We start from the raw sequence: 24,773 nt of genomic DNA, 5'->3' as shown, positions 1-24,773 counted from the left end.
ATGGAGAAGTCTGAAGATTTTGACAGTTTTCTGAAGAATGTCGACCAAATAAGTGAGTGATATGACTTGACTAAGTCCAGTCTTCGAGATATACTATTCTGCAATTGTTATGCGTCCCTTCTCTCCTGAATCAAATGAGAGGCTCGTTACCAGGCTCCTGCTGAGCTGAGTGACACGCAGATGAGGGAATTTAGGTGTGTTGGAGAAGGGATGCATTTTTAAAGCGGCAGGATAGTCGCTTTCTGGTGGACTGGACTCAGGCACCTCTGTTCTAGGTTGTAAAGTTAATGGTGACGCTACGAGTTGACACCGTCGCTAGCCAACATAAACAAGAAGATGAAGCTAATGCAGTGCTAGCACAGAATTATTCCTCTCAAGTTCCGTGTTCAAATGAACTAAATTTATTTTGATGTGGAAGAAATAAGTACAACGAAAACAGTTTAGTTTTATACGTTTTTTATAGATTGATTTAAGACCTGTAAGTAAACTTGTTAGGTCTTATGTGTTTATACTGTTTTTTTTCCCCATACAACCTATTACTGTCATACTGTCATGTCCACTGTAAAGCACGAGGGTCTATCATAGGGGTCTATGCACCCATAACCTATTTTTGATGAGAAGCCTCTTGTGCCAGGCTCTCATTACTTATAAATTAAACAATTAACCTAGTATTATTATATAATTTGATAAGACAGTAAATATACAATGCAGCATATAAGGAAAATGTGAATTGTACAAAAACTTAAGTAACTTATGGCAGTCTGTGGAACAGGTAGCCTTTCTGTGTCACTGTTATAAACAGTTAGATAATCATTAATTGGGGGTTATCATCTCTCATAGAAGGATTGGTTTAATAAGCTGGTCAAAGGCTAAAAAAGTATTTAATGAAAGTGTTATTTTACCACACAAGAAGGATTTTTTTAAACAAATTTGGTGAATAGAGATTTGAGATTTTGCACATTGACATGAACACCTTTTGAGCAACTTTCTTTTGTCTGTTCTGAGCTTTTCGGGCCATGATTTTTATCGTCACATTGCATGAAATGATGAATAAAAACAACTTGCTCAAGCCAGACAGTTTCAACTTTGAAGGGAATTTTGCTTCAGGAAGAATCATCTATTTGATCTATTTTAATTAGCAATTACAGATATTTTTTTAACTTCACAATATTTCTCAAGCTATCTTGGAATAAAAGTAGTCAAACAACATTTTACATCATTTGTCATTCTTATACATGCACCATTCTCATAATGCATATCCAAGAGTAATAAAGACAGAAGGAAAATAAATCTCATATTCTCTTTTAGGCCAGCTGATAGAGGATTTACAGTCTTCTAATGCTGAAGTGCAGCAAAAAGCCATGGCAAAAGCTGATTGCTACGTTGCTGCCTTGGATCAACCTTGCAGTACAAAAGTCAGCAAGACTACAATCAACACAAACCTGCCACTCCAACCTACCTCGGTAATATAGAAAAGAAATGCACGCAATCAGCAGCACATAATCACAGTCTCACACTTCTTCTGTCTCTCTCTGTCTCTTCTTCCAAGTTTCTTTCTTTGCTTTTTTTCTTCTCACTGCTTCTATTTCTGAAGCACATACATACCACCAACAGTGTCATGTTGCGCTGTTTACCTTGTAGCTTCCTGTACATCTTTGTTAACATGGTTTTGATCCATTTTCCTGTTTTACAGAGTCCACATGGTGAAACTTTAGGTAAGCATCAATAAGAATTGTACTGTGGTTTTTATTTGCAGTAATCAAATCCTTTGAAACATACCTGTATGAGAAAAAGAGGAATATTTTAGCTAAATTAATAAAATACACACACAAGCAAGCAAGCAAGTTGAATTAGCATTTAATTTCTCGGAGGGCTACAATTTATCAATAACAGCTCTACCATGCAATGCGCAACACACTGAGTTTATGGTGAGAAAGATAAAAAAAACAATGTTTTTGAAGCTGTATAGATACCAAAGCAGTTTTTGACAGTACATCAGACTTCTGTGTTTCACATGAATACCTATATTCATGAGAATATTTTATCATGAAAAATACCCTGACTGAATTTTTTTTCATAGCAGATATTTTCAGTAATTTTTGAAGTAACTAAATTTGAAGTGATGGGTTTGGACATATTTGTACATGATGCTTATCTAAATTATGCATGCATGCTCCTTAGATATTTTGATTTTAACTCTCCTTACAATGCACTTTCTAAAATGTGATCAAAATCACAGATCTGGTTTTCTTTCTGTTCAAGTTTATTTGCTCAAGAGTTCTCTTTTTTTTCAGAGAATTTCATGAAGATTATGGAAAAAGATGCTGAAGACAGGAGAGTAAAGAGAATGGCTAAAGTGAAAAAAGCAACTGGTGTGTGCATCTCTTAAATATCCCAATTAAGCTATTAGTCTTGTTGATTGGTTGAGCCTGGAATAAGCCCTTGTTAAATACATGTTCTCTGTTTTACCACAGCTCATAAAGACAAGGGGAATGAAGCTTATGCACAAGAAGATTATGAAACTGCAGTTAAGCATTACAGTGATGGTTTGGCTGAACTAAAGGACATGCTGCCTCTTTACACCAATCGAGCACAGGTAAATATCTTTAGCCTTGGTTTTCAAATGTTTATCAAAGAAATGAAAAATGGACTTGTATTTCAAGAAAATATTATCTGATGTTATGATTTGATCATAATCTCCAAGGTTTAAAGTTAATAGTATTGATTTGGTAGAAGTCACAGCACAGCTTTGTTTATTCCTGTTTCAATAAGGGTCTTAGAATCATGGATTCTGTAACTTCTTTGTGATATTAGTAGAAATTAGAAGTTGGGGAAAAAGATGATGTGGTTCAGGAGAGCAGGAATGGCCTTAATCAAATGTTCAGTTGGCTGGCAAATTGAGCTGGGGACTCCCTACTGACAACATCTGCTCTGGTGTAGAAAGCACATTTACCACTTGGCCTCCAGATTTCCAAATAATTTTTGCTTTGTTGTGATCATACAGAATTTATTCTAAAATCTGTATTTTTGTAATTCCTTCCAAAAAGATCCAGCATATCCATGGTAAACACAATGCTAATGATTTTCCAATGTTGTTTGCAAATTTATTATTGTTCTTGACATTTTTGCCATCTAGCTAACACCTTTACAATGTTTGAATCAATTTAGGCCTACATAAAGCTGGGAAGGTACAGCGAGGGCATCCGTGACTGTGAGTTAGCCTTGAAGGTAAGGTCTGGCTTTTACTGTTGGCTTGCTCAAAGTCCTTTGAAAACCTTTGAGCGAATAAGCAGTTTTGAAATGTTCCCTGAAAATTAACATGTTGAAATTAATTATTTTTAAGAGTTAAATGTAGTAGCATCTTTTTAGTGTTGGTAGGTTGTTAAGAAATGCACATGAAAGAAACTATTGAAAGTTAAATAAAAAGTTCAGTCTGTTTTGGCAGATATTCTCGATAAAGCAGCTCTTCATATGATTTTCTATAATCATATTAGTGTCACACAGACTAGTATTGAGAAGTTGATATTAAAGCTTTTCTTCTCTTTTTGGTTGTGTTATGTTGAAGCATTGAATTATAGATTTGCTTTCATTTAATTGCCTACATGTGTGTATATTAACTGATACACTCCTGGTAATATTCTGTCAGTGTGATGAGACATGTATAAAGGCCTATCTACACATGGGCAAAGCGTACCTCAGATTGAAGAAGTATGGGAAGGTGAGTATAATTACTCTCATTGCATCTAATCCAACCATTTTTTTTTTTTTTTTTACACGTTGCCTTACAAAGCTAAAATTTGTGGTCCTATTCCTGGAATACGAAATAATGAGACCTACTTTCCAGGTAAATAATGATGTTTTCTCTTTGAAGTGTTTTCTGTGATCTGGCTTCATTATTACTTTAAGCTATTTAGTTTGATTAAATAAGGAGTTAACATCAGTACAATATCTTCTGATGAGTTGTTTAAATCTGTTATCACAAAATGGATCCAAAATGGATCATTGCTTTCAATGAATCACCTTCTTTACCATTTATTCTGAAATATGTCTTTTGAAGTGGACAGTGGCCACAAGCAGATTTTTCATGAGTTTGTAGAGGCCAGTGAAACACATTATATACCCACTGATAAAGAAAGAAATCTCTCTTTTTCAGGCAAGAAACTGCTTTGAAAAGATACAGGAAATTGAACCTGGGAGGAAAAAGATGGTGAAAGGTAGTGATCTTTTTTCATTGGTTCAGTGAGGAAGCACTGAATGACCGAAGGGCATAAATAAGAAGTCAGCAGGGCTTCTTTTGGATTTTGAAGAGGTCTCATCTCTCATTCAATAGGTTCACTTAGTTCTGAAGTTCTACCCAAACTACAAAGCAGGGGTGTCAAACTCTGCTCCTTGAGGGCTATCTATCCTGTAGATTTTTGTTGTTTCCCTGCTCAAACACGTCTGATTCATACCAAACTAATCCAACAGCTTCTTGTTGACTTCCTTACAAGGACCCATTAATTTCAGTCAGATGTGTTGTCGCACAGATACAGCATAAACCTGCAGGATTCTGGCCCTGGAAGAGTGGAGTTTGACACCTTTGCTATAGAGCAGGACATATTATCAGCAAATTAGTTTTCATCGATGTGGTGTGACTAGCTGCTTCCTGGTTCATTACACAAATTTTCTAACAACCTCAATATGCCAGTCTCTTGATGCTCAGCCAATAAGTCCTTTTGTTATTGGCTTTATGTACAAATACTTTAGATAGAATACGTTTCTCTCCTGGAAATGACACTCATGCACAGTATGCATCATGTGCACTATTTTTGTCTTCACTATTTTGATATATGGAACAGTAGGTACTATGTGGTAGTCAAGTATTACTTATACATGTGTAATATGACATAAGTGAGTACTATGCAGGTGGATGGCCATTTGAGGATGGCAGATTTTTGTCTGACAGTTCAGCTGAAGTCCCCGTTAAAACATGCCCCCCCTACTTTTTTTTTTCTTTCTAGAGTACCTGCACCTTGTAGATTTGGAAGAGGCGAGAGAAACTCAGGAGATGAATGCCAGGCAAGAATTTAACAAAGGAGAGAGAAAGGCTACAGCAGTGCCTCAGCTACTGGAGAAGCTGTCAAGGCCCAGTCAGATGCCGCTCTATTATTGTGGTGGAATGGAAATTCTCTCGCAAGCAGTTACTGAGTGTGAGTTTTCTTTTGGATAAACTTGACACAATTTAGCTTCATATGAAATCCCTATGTGTACTGTTTTCTCAACAACTTGCTTCACCGGTTCACTGAGGGAAGCAGTGAGCACTTTTAAGCCGTAATGGTTAAAAAGATGTAAAATAGAAAAAAGACAGTGACTACAGTTCCTAAGTGCCTCTAGGTAACACTGGGAAATAGCAAAGTTAAAGCAGGGTTTAAAAAATAGAATGTATTCTTGTCATTTTCCATAATAGTGGAAGAGAGGAAGGACCCATCATGAATTTTCCATCATCTTCTGTATGCGTCCAATGGGATCAGTTATTGGGAGCAGAGATTGTGGAAAGGATTTGTGGGATGAAAAACATTTAATGAAACAATAGTGATAGCAGTTGTGTACACCATAATCTTAGTGAGGCATATGGATTCAACCCTGTTAGTATTAATGTTGATACCAGGCCAATGAGTCTTTAGATTTATAGTAAGCCTGAATTGCAATTGATCAGGGATGTCCAAAGTCAGTCCACAAGCGCTGGAGTTCTGGGGGGTCTCGATGTTTTCCTGCTCCAACACAACTTATTCTGCTCATGTGTGTTGTTCCATTAATGTGACTTGGATGTGCTGCAAAAAGAAACATCCAAACTAGAACTGAAACCCTGGACGACTAACTTTGGACATCCCTGCCATAGATGGACAAGTGCTCTGCAAAATGTTTGAACTTTTAAATATTTATATGGTATTCTCTTAGAAAAAGACAGAGCGCTTGTCAGAGGAAGAAACATTTCTATGCCCTGTAGGAATGAAATAGGGCTCCAGACTAACTGTTAGCTGGTTGCACTGGTGTGCCTGATTTTGAATTTGGTGCACCAGCCAAAAATTTAGGTGCACCCCAGTTTTTATCAAATTTTTCAGAAGCTCATTTTAAGGATTGTCTTTTAATTATTAACATACCTAGATATTAATGATATTAGATATTGTTGGTTGTTTAAGTTATTTAAGTGAATAATACTGAGGTTTAGAAAGTTGTTTTTATTTGAAGCACGAATGTCAAGTAGAATAAAGGAAAAAAATTGAGCAGCTTTTGGCAAATAATTCTTCGCTGCATTTGCATTTAATCTTTTTTCCTGATAATTATCTACTTGGACTTGAATTTTGTGAAAGGCAGCCCCTCTTTGTCTATATAATATCCGATGTTCTTGGCTTCTCACATAGCTAGAAACATTTAAGGTTTTTGCTATTTAGTTTTTTCTCTCGTTATGTCCTTTTTATAAATACACGGCCTCTCATAACAGTAGTTTCTGTCAACCACAATTAATAGGCCTATTTATTTTCTATGGATCTTCTTCAGGATGCCTCCAGGTGCAGCTTAAACACACAGAGTGAGTTTGTTGGATGCTGCTTTTTTCTGGTGACGTTTATCAGCCAGTATGTTCTCACTGTGATACTCATAATAATATATGTATATACTCTATGTGTGTGTGTGTGTGTGTGTGTGTGTGTATGACCAAGTCATATTTGGGCTAAAAACCCAGAATAAACTGGAACAAGAGACTACCATGCTCAAAATATCAATTTATTATCAAAAGAATAACAAACTTTATAAACTTGGCTTAATGTCTCACAGTGTTGGAATAATATTCTCACTTAACTGAACTCAGCAGACCAAAGAAATGGGGCAATGGGGTATCATTGTGGAGACCCAGATAGGGCAATGTAACAAACCAAAATACGACCATGAATGGAATTAAAACAGTAACACATAACACACAATGTTAACTCAGAACACAAGAAAACACAGGCAAAAACTACTCTCCTGTTAAGCCTTTTACTTTCATACAGCACTATGTCTAAAACAAAACCAGTAAACGTTCCATTCAATGGATTAGCTAGTCAAATTCTAAGGAAAACTAAGGATGGAAAAACACCTCTTTAGTACCGCTGATGGTTTCCTGATAAAAGATATGCAACAAAGAAAAGCTAATTAACTTAAAATTAAGTGTCAATGGCCAAAATATGTAAAGTGACAAGAACAAATGTACCTAGACAGACTGAAGCCCAGGTGCTCACCTCTTCCTCCAGGGGCAGCAGCCAAAGCAGGGAAGCCCAGACTTCCCTCTCCTATGCCACATCTGCCAATTCTGCGAGGGGCGGGGGGGGGAGTCCCAGGGCGTTCCAAGGTCAGCAGAGAGATATAATCCCTTCAGCGTGTCCTGGGTCTTCCTCGGGGTCTCTTCCCAGAGGGACGTGCCCGGACAACCTCACCAGGGACGCGTCAAGGACGCATCCTAACCAGATGCCCAAGCCACCTCAACTGGCTCCTCTCTATGAGGAGGAGCAGCGGCTCTACTCTGAGCCCCTCCCGGATGGCCGAACTTCTCACCCTATCTCTAAGGGAGAGCCCCTGTGGAGGAAACTAATTTCAGCCACCTGGATGCGAGATCTTTTTGTTTCGGTCACAACCCACAGCCCATGACCATATGAGGGTAGGAGCATAGATCAATTGGTGAATTGAGAGCTTCTCCTTCTGGCTCAGCTTCTTCTTTACCACAACAGATCAGAGCAGAGTCTGCATTACTGAAGACACCGCACCAATCTGCATGTCGATCTCATGCTCCATCCTTCCCTCTTTCATGAACAAGACCTCGAGATATTTAAACTCCTCCACTTGGGGCAGGACTTTACTTCCGACTCGGACAGGGCAATCCACCCTATTCCGGCTGAGGACCATGGTCTCAGATTTGGAGGTGCTGATTCTCATACCAGTCGCTTCACACTCGACTGCGAATCGCTCAAGCGAGAGCTGGAGACCACGACCAGATGAAGCCAACAGGACCACGTCATCTGCAAAAAGCAGAGACCCAATCCTGACATCACCAACCTGGATCCCCTCAACACCTGCGCCTTGAAATTCTGTCTATAAAAGTTATGAACAGAAACAGTGATAAAGGGCAGCCTTGGCTGAGTCCAACCCTCACTGGAAACGAATTTGACTTACAGCCTGCCAGCTCTGACACCTGTCATATAGGGACCGGACTGCTCGTACAAAGGGGTCTGGTACCCCATATTCCTGGAGGACCCCCCACAGGAACCCAAGGGGGACACGGTCAAACGCCCTCTTCAAGTCCACAAAGCACATGTAGACTGGTTGGGCAAACTCCAATGCCCCCTCCAGGACCCCAAAAAGGGTATTTAGCTATTTGCTATGAGAATTTAGCAAGTTCCACGACAGCATAACTTGTTATGCATCTGCTATGAATGTGACTTGGTAGGCCTTATTATAGTGCACTAAAAGTGTTACGACTTGAAAATCCCATTATTTAAAAAAAAAAAGCAGGGCAAGGTTGACTTTGATTTATCTCATAAGTCACCTTAAGGTGACTTTGTAGCCAGGTTTTAATGACAAAGTCATCTAAAAAAATCTCAAAGTTGCTTTACACACAGTTTGACTAACTTTATGACACATTACATCAACCATCTCTTAAACACTCCCAATAATTCTATTCTGTTCATGGTGTCAAAAAAGATGTTTTGGTTGTCATTCCAGCTTTTGTATTACAGTAGCAGTTGATCACAAAGTTTTCATCCACTCACTGTCTGCTGTACTATTTCTCTTTTTTTTTGTGTTTGACCAAACTAATGACTGAGAAAATTCCCCATTGCTAAAGTAACTCAAGAAAGTACATTTTTTTGAGTAACAGTAGTTCAATAAACAATATTACTATAAGAATATTATGATAGATACAGTGCACTGTCAGGCTTAATTATTAGGTAATTTTAGGACAAAAGGAAGCTGTAGATGAAGTACTTCTTGCATTTTAGTTCCCAACTTCTGGTTTCTTACCTGCGTTATAAAACTCCATGTAGTCAGTGCTAATTATATTGAAGCAGTGAAGCTTATAAAGCTTACCTCTCAGCAAAGCATAAATGAATGGAACATCTAAAGCAGGGTAATGCTAATTGTCTTTTGTAACATTGTGTAACATTGTGTAAAATACAGTTATTTTTTGCCAGCTGTCTTCTGTAAACTAGCAAACATTCCTTATACAGTATCTCTTTTTTTCTTCATTTAGATGAATAAGTGTGTCATGTCAAATGATATAAGGCCTATGTTGCAGTGCCATTCAACAGAAAAGGGCAACACTTACATAACTCAAAATTGAAAGGATCTCAGCAGGGTTGACATTACAAGCTTTCTCCTCTGAAAGTAGCCCTTTATTGCTTTGCTCTACTTTCTGTTTTCTGTGTTTCATTATTAGTGGCAATAGACTTTTCTTCACCGTAGCTTACGGGCTCAGCTTAATTTATTTATTGTCTTCTCTGGTGCCCTTGACTGTAAAACGCAATGAGACAAACTAAACAGAAACAAGAGTTTGTGTGTTTCTGCAAAAAGCCTCTCTGTTACCAGGTGATGATAAATAGTTTTCTGTCTTCTTGTTCTATCTACGGTTCTCTTCTAACAGGTACAGGGCAAACTCTTTTCAGACTGAACAATGGCTTTAGTATCATCAGCAGCAATGACACAGTGAAGAGGTAAGGAGACCAGAGGGAGAGGTAGCAGTCAGCCGTGAGTAGAGCTTTGACAGATGGACCTTGAGACAAGGGCGTACGCAGACAATGATGGCCTAAACTAGAGAAATCATTCACCGCCCGCTCTTTCTCTGTCCAGCTGTTGAGTGAAACCCCAAAGGAGAAAAGATTATCGCACTAGAGATACATTTGAGTGATGGAGCTTGCAAAGGCCCTGTGTTTTGTCCTGGAAAGATGGTGCCTTATATACAAGATAAAAATGATTACTGCCAAATCTTTCAGTTTGTTATTAACCTGTCACATGCTTCCCATATTGTCATTATTAGCACTGTCACGAATCAAGTTGGAACACAGAACCTAGGAAGTATATTACTTCTGCGGTTTATATTTGTTCCCAACTCTGAATTTTCTTGTTGTAGCTGAGCTGAGTGATTTTATATACATCATAATATTGTTTTCTTCATAGTTGCTTATTTCAGAAAACAAATGATCCAGACAGCCAGCAGTTGTGTGTTTCTGTTCTGAAATTATGGAAAGTTCTTTGCTGTGAAAATGGTAAGTACCTATTACATTTATCTCTAATTTCAGGCTTATTTAATCATCTATAAATCGGAATTACAGTGTGAACATCTTATGACTTAGCTTAATCTTTATAGCTACAAAAACAGTAGATAACAGTGTGTGTGTGTGTGTGTGTACATATCTATATATGTATGAAATTGATAATGAGTCAATCCTTGGAAAGAGTACTGTGTTATACACTGTTATTTCTTTTTTTTTATATGGACAATCTATTTTTTCTTTGGTCTCAGATGAAAACCAGAAAATTTTGATGGCCTGTCCAGTCACCAGACAGTCTGTTGTCCAGTTGGTAACATCGGAGCATGTTGCCATCTGGAAGGAATGCCTGGCATTGCTTTGTTTGTACTCAAACACACCACATGGCAGATGCTTGGCCATTGAGAACCTAAATTTGCACATGTAAGACATTTCTTTGTGATGCCAGTACAAATGGTGATATGTCTCCACTAACCCAAGAAATATAAAGACGTATTTATTTTATGTTGTTTAGTTCAATTACTTTTCACAAAGACATCAGAGGAGAAAATTCACGTCAGCTTTAGGATATATAGTTATTATCTGCTACATCCATTAAATGATTTTTCCAAGATGTTTTCTTGCTTTATTCACACAAAGAACTCTACTGCAAAGATAATGCTTTATTTATTTTCTTTCCCTTTTGTTTATCTGGTATTTCCCTTCTCTCTTTAAAGGTTAGTGAAGAACCTCATGGTGTGCATCTCAGAGCCAAAACAGCAGCGGGAGAACACAGCAGTCTATATCCTAAAGAACTTTGCAGCAGAAAACAGGTGATAATGCTACAGATACATACACAATTCACCTGAGGTGGTTTTGTGCTGCAGAATAATGTAAATTAAATTTTGCATTGGGAAACATTTTTTCTATATTTTATTATTTTACACATTTTCAAATACTAGAAGACAAATACTAGAATTGACAGGAATGTGTATTTTCTTCCTTTGCATTATACATCCAAACAAAGTACATCCTTTTTCAGTTCTAATCTTTTACATCTTGGGATGAAGCAAACAAAACCACATTTTGTGGCTATGAGGTTTTACATGTCTGTGCATATTAAAAATAAGTATTTAGCATATTACAGGCTTAATTTCCGCAGAAATAACATTAAGTAAATAAAACATTAAGTCGGGGTTGCAAAGTTCTGTCCTCGAGATCTACTATCCTGCAACTTTTACAGTAGATTCATCCCACACACGCATTGCACACATTCCAAAACACCTGAAACAAACAGATGAAGGTCCTCAACTGCGTGTCATGCAGCTCTGTGGAGGCCTGGTAATGAGCCATTCATTTGATTGGGGTATGTTGGAAAAGAGTTGCCTAAAGAGTTGTGTAAAAGTTGCCTGTTTGTAGATCTCGAGGACTGGAATTCGGCTCCCCTTTGTTACATACTACACCATGTCATTGTTTGTTTAACCAAACTTAAGCCTTAATGTGGAAGCAATAAGTGAAAGACTAAGTACAACATTGCTGCTTTTATAGGAATATAGATGTAGAAGTAGCAGTAACGTATTGATGACCATCAGCAGATACAACATCTGTGCCGTTTGGCATTAAGAATGACTAAAAACACGTAATATTTGTTTCCATAGGTCACCAGGAGAAAGCTTCTTCTCTTTAAAAAGACCGTGGTTTATGTTTGCAAAGTTTAGTCTGAACAAAACACAACTTCCCATTCAACTTCAAACAGTCCTTATTATATTTAGACTTACCTTTCATATTAGTTTCCACTAAAGTGGAGATGTTTGGATCCATAGCACCATGTTTACTGAAAACCAAACACAGCACTTTAATTCAGCTTATACCAGCTTTCATGCAGAGCAGGGGAATGTTGATGATATGCTTTCTTTAAAGACACAGGATCTGGACACTTCACCGCTATATTCTAAATTTAAATGTGAAAATGAGATCTTGCTGATACAAACTGAATCATGAAACAGAACAATGATTCCAAACACAGCAGCAGATGTGCAAAAGAATGGCTGAGAAAGAAGAAAATAAATGTCTTGCTGCCATCGCAGTGAAAGTCAAGACCTCAGCCTAATTGCAATGATGTGGCAGGAGCTCAACAAAAACTGAGTAACCTCATTAAACAAAAAACGAAACAGGCCAAAATTCATTCAAAAAAGTATGTGAAGCACTTGACATTTTGAAAACCATTACTTGAAGTTGCTGGTGATGATGCCGGCGCTGTAAGTGAATGAATCGTGTGTCCTCTTTGTTTTGGCACACTTCTTACAAGTTTGGTAAAGATTCAATTCAATTCAATTCAATTCAATTCAACTTTATTTATATAGCGTCAAATCACGGCAATGCCATCTCAAGACGCTTTACAGACAGAGGGGAAAACATAATGAAGGCCAATTCATAATAGCCTATATAAGGAAACCAACAGATTGAGTTGAGTCCAACTCAATCTCCCATCCTGAGCAAGCACACTGGCAACAGTGGGAAGGAAAAAACTCCCTTTTAACAGGAAGGAAACCTCCGGCAGAACCCGGCTCAGGACAGGCAGCCATCTGCCTCTGCTGTGTGGGGGGAAGAGGACAGAAAGACAACAGACAACAGGAGCTGCTACTCCCGGCCAGGGAGACCTGCTGAGACAGGAGACATACATGTTAATGATGCAACACTGTTATTGGGGGGGGGGGGATAAGAGAGAGATAAAGAGAAAAAGAAAGAAGCTCAGTGTATCAGGAAATGTCCCTCAGCAGTCTAAACCTATTGCAGCATAACTAAGGGATGCTAACCATCCCTAGCTATAGGACTTATCAAAAAGATAAGTCTTCAGCCTAGTCTTAAAGGTGGGGAGGGTGTCTGCTTCCCTAACACTAACTGGGAGCTTATTCCATAAGAGAGGGGCCTGATAACCAAAGGTTTTGCCTCCTGCTCGGCTCTTTGAGACTCTAGGAACCACAAGTAAGCCTGCAGTCTGCGAACGAAGTACTCTGCTTGGTATATAAGGAACTATGAGGTCTTTGATATATAGTGGTGCCTGGCTGTGGAGGGCTTTATATGTAAGGAGAAGGATTTTAAATTCTATTCTAGATTCAACAGGCAGCCAATGAAGAGAGGCTAAAACTGGAGAAATATGATCTCTCCTGCTGGTTCTGGTCAGGACTCTGGCTGCAGAATTCTGGATCAGCTGAAGGCTTTTCAGGGCATATTTAGGACAGCCCAGTAATAGAGAGTTACAGTAATCTAGTCTCGAAGTAACAAAAGCGTGAACCAGTTTTTCTGCATCACTCTGAGACAGAATGTCCCTAATTTTGGCTATATTACGTAAATGAGAGAAGGCTGTTTTAGTAACCTGCTTAATATGTGGACCAAAGGACAAGCCAGAGTCAAATATTACTCCAAGGTTTCTCACTGTAGCACTGGAAGCTAAAGTAATACCATCCAGGTTCATTACAAAACTGGAAAATTTAGCTCTGAGTTTTTCAGATCCAACGAGAATTACTTCAGTCTTGTCTGAGTTTAAGAGGAGAAAATTTCTAGTCATCCAAGTATTTATGTCTATGAGACAATTTTGTAGCAGGCTGATTTATTTCATCTGCTTTAAAGGATAAGTACATCTGAGTATTATCTGCATAACTATGAAAGTTTATTCCATGTTGTCTAATATTTTTGCCTAAAGAGAGCATATATAGTTTGTGAGGAAGACTTGTCATTTACATGAACAAACTAAGGTCTATCAGATACATATGATTTAAACCAGTTTAAAGCTGTACCTGTGATTCCAACCACCTGCTCTAGCTTCATAACATTCTGTAACAGAATGTTATGATCGACTGTATCAAACGCAGCTCTAAGATCAAGCAAGATAAGTACGGACAGAAGTCCTTTGTCTGCTAAAGCTAAAGTAATACCATCCAGGTTAATTACAAAACTGGAAAATTTAGCTCTGAGTTTTTCAGATCCAACGAGAATTACTTCAGTCTTATCTGAGTTTAAAAAGAGAAAATTTCTAGACATCCAAGTCTTTATGTCTATGAGACAATTTTGTAGTCTATTGGGCTGATTTGTTTCATCTGGTTTAAAGGATAAGTATATTTGAGTATCATCTGCATAACAATGAAAGTTTATTCCATGCTGTCTAATAATTTTGCCTAAAGGGAGCATATATAGCGTGAAGAGTACTGGTCCAAGTACAGAACCTTGAGGAACTCCATGACTTACTGTAGTTTGTGAGGAGGACTTGTCATTTACATGAACAAACTGAAGTATATCAGATAAATATGATTTAAACCAGCTTAACACTGTACCTGTAATTCCAATCACCTGTTCTAGTCTTTGTAACAGAATGTTAAGATCGACTGTATCAAATGCAGCACTAAGATCAAGCAAGATAAGTACAGACAGAAGTCCTTTGTCTGAGGCCATAAGAAGGTCAGTGCTATGATGAGCTCTAAATCCTGACTGAAACTCTTCAAATAAATTATTTCTGCTCAGGTGGGCATGTAGCTGAGCTGAAACTATTTTCTCCAGAATTTTGGACATAAATGGGAGATTAGATATAGGTCTATAATTTGCTATCACCTCTGGATCCAGAGATTGCTTTTTAAGTAAAGGCTTGATTACAGCAGTTTTAAATGATTGTGGTACATATCCTGTCACTAAAGACATATTGATAAGATTTAGTAGGGATGTATTAATTAAAGGGAAAATGTCCTTAAAGAGGCTCGTTGGGAGAGGGTCTAAGATACAGGTGGATGGTTTAGATGAAGCTATTATTTTAGTTAATTCAGAGGGTTGGACAGGACAGAAACTATTTAGACACAAGTCAGATCCTGGTTCTAAGGATGCTTCAGAGACCACAACAGGCTCAACATTATAAGTAGAAGGAAGAATATTGTGGATTTGATCTCTAATAGTATCAATTTTATTCCTGAAAAAATACATGAAATCATCACAGCTAAGTGAGAAAGGAATACATGGCTCAACAGCGCTCCGGCTCCTAGTAAGCCTGGCTACAGTGCTGAAAAGAAACCGAGGGTTGTTTTTGTTTTCCTCTATCAATGATGAATAATAAGCTGTTCTTGCCGTACGTAAGGCTTTTTTTTTTTATACAATTAAACTTTCTTTCCAGGTTAAGCGAGATTCCTCTAATCCTGATGAACGCCATCTGTTTTCCAAATGCCTTGACGCCTGTTTTAGAGCTCGAAGCTGGGAATTAAACCAGGGAGCCTTCATAATTCACTGAACCAATTTACAATACAGTGTTTAATTTTGATCTAATTCTAAGATGTTGTAGAGATTAGATAAGCTTTAAAATGGTCTCCTGATATGTAAAACTTAACATTGAAAGTACACTTTCACATCATATTCAATGGGAAAGTGTGTCCAAACTTTAGACCGGTAGTGTATGTCTACCTATGTTTTCATGACTGTACATTATAAAGCACAGGATCAGAAGATGTCCTCAGAGAAATGCCAAATGTGGCATTGTTAATAAAACATGTGGTATTAAAGTGTTAACATCACATTAAGGCAGGGGTCATTCTCAGCTTGTTTCTCTCTCTGCCACCTCATAAAAATAGATGCGAAAGGACTTCTCTGGTTCTCAAACACAGCAGGAAATAAGTTGAACTGTCAAGCAGTGAAATGGGGTGGGAATAAATTTTCTCAAGGAAAAAAAATCTTATATTCTATAGAAATCTCTCTTCATTGTTTGAGCCGAGCTGGGTCAGTGTTGATTTTTCCTCCATGTTTTTATTTGGTTTAAAAATGTAGACACAAGAGGTGCACACTTGTTCCTCATGTTGGAATTCTTGTTAAGGTTTTCTGTGAAAGCCATAATAATGACCTTATTGTATTAATTTGCAGATTTTGTCTTCTGTTAAGAAATGTTTTGAAAGACTCTGTCACTGTGCCATTTACTAAATTACTGGTAAGATTCTGTATGTCGAGACAAAGTTTAATTCAATATATGTTTTTGTGTGCTTTGGAAAACCTTTTTTGGTTTTATTTTTCAGGGAAGTATCAGCAAGTCCAGTCAGCACATCCTTCAGTCAGCAGTATCAACTCTTGGCTGTCTCGCTCAAGATGATGTCATCCGTCAAACCCTTGCTAATGATCAACACTGTTGGCAGGCCCTTCTGGATGCTATTGTTAGTGTATTTACAGAATTGTACTTTTCTTTGTTGAATTGCAAATTGCTGTTCATTGGTTTGAGCTCAAATTGTACAGGAACCCAGCTCTTCAGCAAAGTGTTAACAGTTGTCTCCTTTGAATTTAGTTAATTATGTTTACCTTCTATCTGCAGAGGCAGTGCTGTGGATCTGAATACAAAGAGCTCCTTTACATTATACTTGGCTTGATCATGAGCCTTACAGGAGTCACCTCTCCAGCCATCCAGGTAAGACGGTTAGTGACATCCATCATGAAATGCTGACTGTGATTGTAAAGATTGGGACAGGCTGATGTTAATATATTAAAGAGAAGGACAGATGAAAGTAAAATTTGTCATTGCAGAGGACATTACTGACATTCAGTAGATCAGAATATATTTCAGAAGTTGATAAAAGCCAGTGGACCAAGGAAGGAGGGTGCATATATGTAATCTCTGATGTGTGGTTTCACTTATTTAGAGGTGCAATGTATGTGTAAATTCACTTTTCCACTTTTGAAGGAGCATGCTGTTTCACTCTCTGACTGCTGTCTGGGTCTGCTGAAAGATACTGATGGAAGAATCATAACTGTGAGTCAAACTTACATAAATATTTTTATAATACCTAAAAATATTTTCATCCTGATATGTCATTAATGTTGTCGGTTTAATGGATCAAAATACCCATGAAAATGATGAGTTGGTCTATGCAACCTAACAGTATAATAATGTGAGGAGCCAGTAAAAATGAAAAGATTTCCACTTAGACACTTTCTAGATTATTCCCAAAGGTTTTCCTCCCAGTGAGAGCTGGGTGTTGCTGACCAAATGTACTGTTTTAATTATTCATCACTAAGTGTGAGCACCTCTATAAGACCAGAATCCTTTTAAAAAATATATTAATAATCTAATTTTAAGACAGTACTAGAACATAGTATAAACAAATTAAAAGAAAAATGTGAATGAAATGTTGCTTTGATTTATTACTGCTGAAGGTTGTTTCACAAACTACACAGCTTTCGCCCTTAGACACAATGGCACAAGTTATTCTTGACGCATGTTTAAGAGAGCAGAGAGAGTTTATGTTCTTGGCTTTATGGCATTCATTTTTAGAAAGCAGCATTTACATAAAAAATAAAAGCTGTAAAAACTTTGATACATTTTGACTTAATTTTAACTGTAGTATGAATTTTCTGGAACAGTTAGATTTTACAATATAACCATGTCGGCATCGCAGTCCCTGAACAGTGACTTCATAGCTGTATCATAAGAAATGTCTCTCTTATTTCTTTTACATAAACATTTGATGTGTTGCCTGCTCCTCACCATCACTCATCTTCATCAGATGGCTGTAATCAGTTTTCTTCCATGTTGTCTTGCTACTCTTTTCTATTCTTCCTACACTTTTTCCTCCAAATCACAATCCATCTCCTCATCTTGGAAGGTCAGACTAATGGTCTGTTGCACATTATGTCTTGTTGGCATGATATCAGTCACTGATAAAACAGCTCATATACGTTTATAATGTAATTACACGCCCCCTAATCCCCACCCTGACTCCCTAAGGAATGACATCTAAAACCTTTGGTGCATCTTATATGATCATTCCTATGTTGTTTCACTATTTTACGATTCCCATATAACTGCCATGCCTCTTGAAAGACAGCTGGTCTGTCTGTGTGCACGCAGACAATCCTTGCATGAATCTCCAGATCTCCCTTCAACTCTGCCAACATTCTTCCATTATAGAAAATACACAAACATGATCTGTAGTGTTTTATGGTTTCAAGATTTCCTAAAATAACTATTTTCCTTCATGTGATCCACACTGGCACATTACATGTCAAATATAATCTAAAACAGCCTTAATGTCTAAAGATTAGCAATTTTTTTTCAAACATGAACAATTATGAACATTTTTCATTTCTCTATTTTTGGCCTCTTCAAGAAAACTCTTCAAACTATCAGACAAAAGAATGATATTTAGGGTAATTTTACTGCTGCTAAATGTCCAATTTTACACTATGTAAAGGTTCAGCAAGGTCTCAAGACTAAAGCTTTTTAAAAATTCCTCAGCAGTTGTGAGGGACTGAGCCGAAAAACCAGAGAAGCACAAGGAATTTTTTAGAAAAATATGTCTACATTTATTTAACAAAAATAACGAAATAAAACTTTTAGTGCAATAACTTTGGGCCCATAAAAGAGGTCAAAGAAAACAAACGTCAACCTAGGCCTTAACATAAGGAACTCAAACACTAACTGACCTACCTAACTGACACACAAGGGACACATATATATACTGGCTGATCAGGCCATTTTGACACACGAGGGGGGAGACAATACAATACTATATACCAACTGCAACATAAACTTAACTTATCAAAAACTGTTACATGTAATCAGTTAAGACAATAAACTAAACAATCTAAAATAATGCAAAACAACTGACAAACAATCAATAGAAAAACCTAAACCCCTCCTACACTTCCCTCCTATAAAAAAGATGGTTCTGCCCAATTAGGCCTCAGCCTGATTTAAGGAGCTTCAGTGCAGCCAGGACTCTTCTTTGGCAGGCTTGGGAACTCCAAGGAACCGACAACTCAAAAGGAAAGTATATTAACTGAAAGCAAAGCAAATTGATAAGGAGACAAAATAAACCAAATTAACAAGGTGACAATATAAGTTAACTAAGTGTGTTCAAACAGTTAGTTAACCCCCTGTCAACCCAGCTAATAAAAATATGAAAAATGATAAAGTATCTTTAAAGTGTTTACATAATTGAGAAAAAAAAAGAAAGTTACCACACCTTTACTGTATGGCAGCTCATGCTGCCCTCACAGCAGTATAAGCTGTTTGCTGCATTACATGGAGTTTTATGATATTTACATTTTTGGAACTGATCTACCTTTTCTTCTAACTACAGATTTCTAGAGACGTTTAGCCTTGTGTTATTCATTTCTGTGGTTGTTTTGTAATTCAAGCATTTATGGTAAACGGACGTGCACTTATATAATCGTTTTCCAGGAATGTTGACCACTCAAAGCACTTTACACTAGGACTACATGACACATTCACCCATTCACACACTCTTACCCTGATAAGCACACTGGGGGTCAACTCAGGGTTCAGTGCCTTGCCCAAGGACACTTAGACATGTATTCAGTGGAAACTTGGAATCGATCCACCCACCTTTCGACAGGAAAATGACAGTTCTTCCTCCTGAGCTACAATCCATTATGTCATGTTGTATTTGTTACAATTTTGTTAAATTTCCATGTCAGTCAAATGTGTATCGTGTTGACCTGACACAGCAGCTATTTTGGAGCATGAAGACAATATTTTCACATTTCTTGGTACATTATTTTAAACTAAAAATAATGCCTTTTATTATAGAACAGATCTGTTTGGCTTGTCTTTAGGTAAAGTGTTTATTCTTTTTATTTTATGTCTGAGAATACAAAACTCAAAATCTTTCCTTTTAAATATTATGCAGCATTGAAGGTCTTATAAATTATGGCTTAGTTCAGAGCTTTTGACTTTTGCTCCAGAACTCTTTTAATATTTACTCTCTTATAAGCTCTCCCCTTTTCTCACATTTACTTTAGCTCTTCCGTTATCCTTTTTGTTGCTTTTTTGGGGGGGGTTTCCGCTGCGTTTTTTTTTTCTTTGTTAGTTCCTTTTATTTATTTATTTATTTTTACAATTTATTTTTTCTGAAGAGATGAAGCATAACTTCAAACCATTCACATATTACTATATATCTACTACATGTCTAGTCTATATACATATAGACTAGACATATAGTCTATATGTATATAGACTAGATCTATATACAAATATTATGTATAATATTATGTATAATGTCATTCAATAGTCCAAGGCATTAGTAAATAGTAATAATTTTGCATTAATACTTAGTCATTAGTCTTCTTTTAATTTTCAATTACATTCATTCATTCATTCATTCATTTTCTGAACCGCCTATTCCAATTCAGGGTCGCGGGGAAGCTGGAGCCTATCCCAGCTGGCTTTGGGCGACAGGCAGGGTACACCCTGGACAGCTCGCCAGTCCATCGCAGGGCCACACAGAGAGACAAACAACCACACTCACGCTCACACTCACTCCTAGGGGCAATTTAGAGTAACCAATTAACCTATCATGCATGTCTTTGGATGGTGGGAGGAAGCTGGAGTACCCGGAGAGAACCCACGCATACACGGGGAGAACATGCAAACTCCACACAGAAAGGCCACTGACCAAACCAGCCAAGGATTGAACCAGCGACCTTCTTGCTGTGAGGCCACAGTGCTAACCACTGCGCCACCGTGCAGCCCATTTTCAATTACATTTTAAAGAAATGTATACATTTGTGGTCTGAAAAACAAATTAACAAAAATGTCTGGCTTTTTCATAAAGGTACATTTGCAACATAATCTCTTCGGTAATTGTGTGAAATCAAAGCAATGTCTCCTTGGACTCATTTTATTTATCATCTCAGAAATTTTTCTGATTGCATCCTTATTGAAAACATCCGTCTTTCCATGATGTAAATGTCATATATAATTCTTTAATAATCATCCAAAAGGAACTTCTAGCTGTAACCATTTCTTAGTCAGTGCCTTCTTTCCTCCCACAAGCAATATTCTCATTAAATATTTGTCTGCTGCAGATTAAGTATGCCATGCTACTGCTCCCAGGTACAATGTAAAAACATCAATATTGATTTGAAATACAGTTTCCAAACATTTAGGGTGTGGGCTTTGGGCAGTGCCTCAATATGTGGTAATGATTGGCTTCAGTTGAACCACATAACCTGTACCAGTGCCTTAATGCTTCTGTTGAGCAGGGGTGATAGTGTTCTTTTCCTCCCAGTTTCCTTCCAGCTGGGTCAATAAGTAGTTTTACATTGTGATTGCCAAATACTTTATTCTCCCATTCCTCTTCAGATATTTGCACATCTCCTTCTCTTTCACATTCACTGTTAACATGCTGAGTGTTTGGGTTTGAGCAGCTGAGTATGCCCAAGTTTAGTTGGTTCCTTTTTTTAATACCAGCTTCCTTCCTTATCCTCCAGAGAGCTACAGGTGTGCTGAGCACTATCCTCCCACAGTCTTCTGAAGCTGTTCACCACGTTATTCAAGCAAAAGTCATCCAGACTTTGTGCAGGCTGCTAAAGGTAACATTATACAGCCACTCTTAAATCACGATAGTTATACCAAATAAACAGCAGCATGTAGTTCTCTGTATAGCAATGATTGTTGCTGTTTGCGAGTGTATTTTTATGTGTTGTGCAGTCATACTCTGCTCTGATGCTTTAGGTTACTTGAATTTGTTTTTTATTCACAGGTTTAACGGTTACAATATCAAGGGACATTTAAATAAAAGAAAAAAGCTGTGAATAATTCAAATCTGCATCTTTTTTTTGTATAAGTTACATAATAGTAAATGTTATGATGGTAGTAAGTGTAGGTAAAATAGAATAGTACCAGTAGATCGGATTTTATTTCTTAAAAGTCGTTACAGTACTCAGGTCATAAAAGATTTAACTCAGTGACCTCTTAGTTTTATGAAGGTTAATTTAAACAAACAGACTGAAAGTTGCTTGTTTGATATCATTGTTATTTCTGTTTCCAGGGAACACAGCTGACTACTGCTAAGCATGCCATTAATACTCTGACAGTGTGCACCGCTGCCAGTGGCTTGGCACGTGAGGAACTGGTGAAGTCTGATAAAAGTGAGAAGTGATTGACATGTTAGCATTAACAAGCTCCTTCATTAGTCTATGATAATATTTGAAGGTTAACCTGTAATGAAAATGTAAATAAAGTGTGTATGTGTGCAGTGTACAGTATACAATTCATCTGCTGAATTTTGGTCATCTCCTGTTTGTTATTCACCCATTGTTCTACACAGAACTGTCTATTTTACGTCATTTGCTGAGTTCAAGCTGCGATGAGATGATTCCAGGAAATGCAGCTCTATGCTTGGCCCATTGCTTTGAGTTGGAGGGAGTTGCCACACGCCTGCTGGGTACCGATATTGTGCTGCTACTGCTGCGGCACGCTGCAGGACACACTGAGAGAACAGCTGTGCAGAAAAATGCAGCAATTGCTCTTGGGAAATTGTGTAGATCTGAGCCCAGGTACCTTCTCAAGCTACTCTATAAACTATAAGTTGTTAATTATATTCTAGAAACAAGCCTGGAACATTATTAGACTCGATGAAATGCCACACAGACAGCTGAATGTGATTAAATAAGCTCTTGTTAGAAGGTAAACTTGAAGCAAATAAAAGACTGGGCTATGGCTCTATCTGTCTGAAGCTTATCTCTTTCCAGGAATGAACCACTTTCATATACAGAACCAATCAAAAGCATGGACTCACTTAATGATCCATATGAATAATTCCACCTTTAATGAGATTCAAAATGAATGGATTCATGTTGTAGCCTTTGACTGATACAAAGAACATATTTTTAGTTTCCACTGGAAATGTGGGTCTTTCTTTGCCTCAGAAGTAGATTTGACACACTTGATGATGATTTTTCACTTTCTGTGATCATATATTTAAAACCAAAGCAGGAAAATCTTTAGTTAAGGATTGTAGACCATAGTTTTATATGATTTGTGTTGTCACTGCATAAATGTAGTCAAAGTGAAAACTAATATTTCCATACCCCTGGTTTCCACATCTTGCTGAAGGAGCCTTCATTGTTTGACTCTACGCAAACATGTTACAGTACAATATCTCCATTCTTTCATGCCGTACTTCTTTTAAAAGGTCCCTTCAGTTCTTCCCTGCCAGATGTTGATCAGCTTACGTTCAACATGTTTGCTGACCTCTCAAATCTGGTAATGGATACATGGATAAATTCAGTTGAGTTTTACATTATACATTACAACCTTGAATTTATTCCCATTTTATTCTCTTTCTGATTCTGTTTGTAGGTAAACCATCACTTTTAAATTATTTCAAAGTAATTTTTTTTTCTTTTCTTTTTTTTTTTTGCTTTCGGGGTAATCAGAGTCAAATTCTGTTATTGTTTAATAAATAGTGGAATTTGTCGAAGTGGGATGGTTGAAATGGAACCTTCCTGCTCTTTCATTGTGGACTTCAGTCTATCACACCTGAGCAGCATACTTGGTAACTGAGACAGTGACTTGTCATCCTGCCTGATCTGCACCCACCATATTATTCATGCATCGGCCTGTGAATGACCTGGACCCGCTGTCCCATGCAGTCTAACCCTGTGCTGTAGCATCGTTCTCTTTTTTTTTGTGTTGTGTTCATTTATTCAGATGTTTTGAATCTCAGGCTCAGGGACAGTCTGTCCCAGACTGAATGGTCCCAGAGCAGCAGAGTCACCATCAAACAGAAACATGTCATTATAGAAAAAAGAAAAAAAGCTTAAAAGCTTCACTTTGATTTGAGTACCCAGCCTGATGGACTTAAGTGTTCCTTTGGCGGAAAAGCTCAGCTGTGACTTTTGTTGAAAATTTTCAGCCCAGTTTTTTTAAGCTCAACAAGCTACTTTCCAGTTGGACTAATTTAAATAATACTTGTTTAAGAAACAAGAAAAAGACACAACTTTTTCTTCTTTTTCAGACATGTGCACAAACTTCGTGAACTACATGGCCTTGAAATCCTGCACGCCTGTGTCAAGCTCATCTCCATGGACCAGTAATAATGTCTTAATAAATATCTTAACAGTCTCCTTGCTCTCCATTAATCTTGTTGTCTTATGTCTACTGTTTTTGGATTATATATTTAGGTAAGAATGTTCCTTTTCTAAGTTAAAATTTCACTCTGATTATCAGACCTATTGTAGACCACCTGTTATTGTTAGTGCATGCTATTTGTAAGTTTAATAATAGTCTGACTTGTGCTGTTCAAGAAAATGAAGACTGACCTGAGAGGAATTACAGATTTATTACACTGAATATAATCTAGTCCTTGATCCATTAGTAATGTTCTCTGCCATCCCTATTATTCATGATCATGTCAATGTACAAAGGTGATTAATATACAACTGGAGGAAAAATCGTCACTGTACCATCTTTTGGCTTCCTCAAATCTGTCTAGTATTGGAATCTGTAAAGATTTTACAATATACAAACACAAAAATACTTATTCTAACAGGTTTTAATGAATGATATGAAAGTCTATATTTTCTTTGGCTGAACTGATGCAGTCCACTCTTCAATAACGTACATTTGAATGTAAAAATGTATAAGCCATAATTTGCCAACAATAAAGTGGACCTGGCAGGATAATTTATTTCTTAATCTTCAGAACCTCTGAAGTAGCTTTACAACCAACATAGCTTTACATTTCAGAGTGAGAT

At 37.4% G+C, this 24,773-nt stretch overlaps 1 protein-coding gene across 1 annotated transcript; it reads left to right on the top strand.

The window, feature by feature from the left end:
* ttc12 (tetratricopeptide repeat domain 12) lies at window positions 1-24,113 on the top strand (the record flags this gene model as incomplete). Its single annotated transcript, XM_079245953.1, has 21 exons — window positions 1-52; window positions 1,309-1,463; window positions 1,694-1,715; window positions 2,295-2,372; window positions 2,475-2,596; window positions 3,169-3,228; window positions 3,647-3,718; window positions 4,154-4,214; window positions 5,001-5,189; window positions 9,650-9,719; window positions 10,183-10,271; window positions 10,529-10,697; window positions 10,991-11,086; window positions 16,146-16,209; window positions 16,295-16,429; window positions 16,585-16,677; window positions 16,951-17,019; window positions 21,504-21,605; window positions 22,064-22,163; window positions 22,343-22,571; window positions 24,035-24,113. The coding sequence occupies 21 exons, from the start codon at window positions 1-3 to the stop codon at window positions 24,111-24,113; spliced, it is 2,106 nt and encodes a 701-aa protein (XP_079102079.1).
* Window positions 24,114-24,773: the final 660 nt, after the last annotated feature.

This window comes from Telmatherina bonti, assembly GCF_933228915.1.
Source record: "Telmatherina bonti genome assembly, chromosome: 9".
NCBI lineage: Eukaryota > Metazoa > Chordata > Actinopteri > Atheriniformes > Telmatherinidae > Telmatherina > Telmatherina bonti.
The sequence above is the reverse complement of the archived record's forward strand: the minus strand, read 5'-3'. Positions and strand labels throughout refer to the sequence as shown.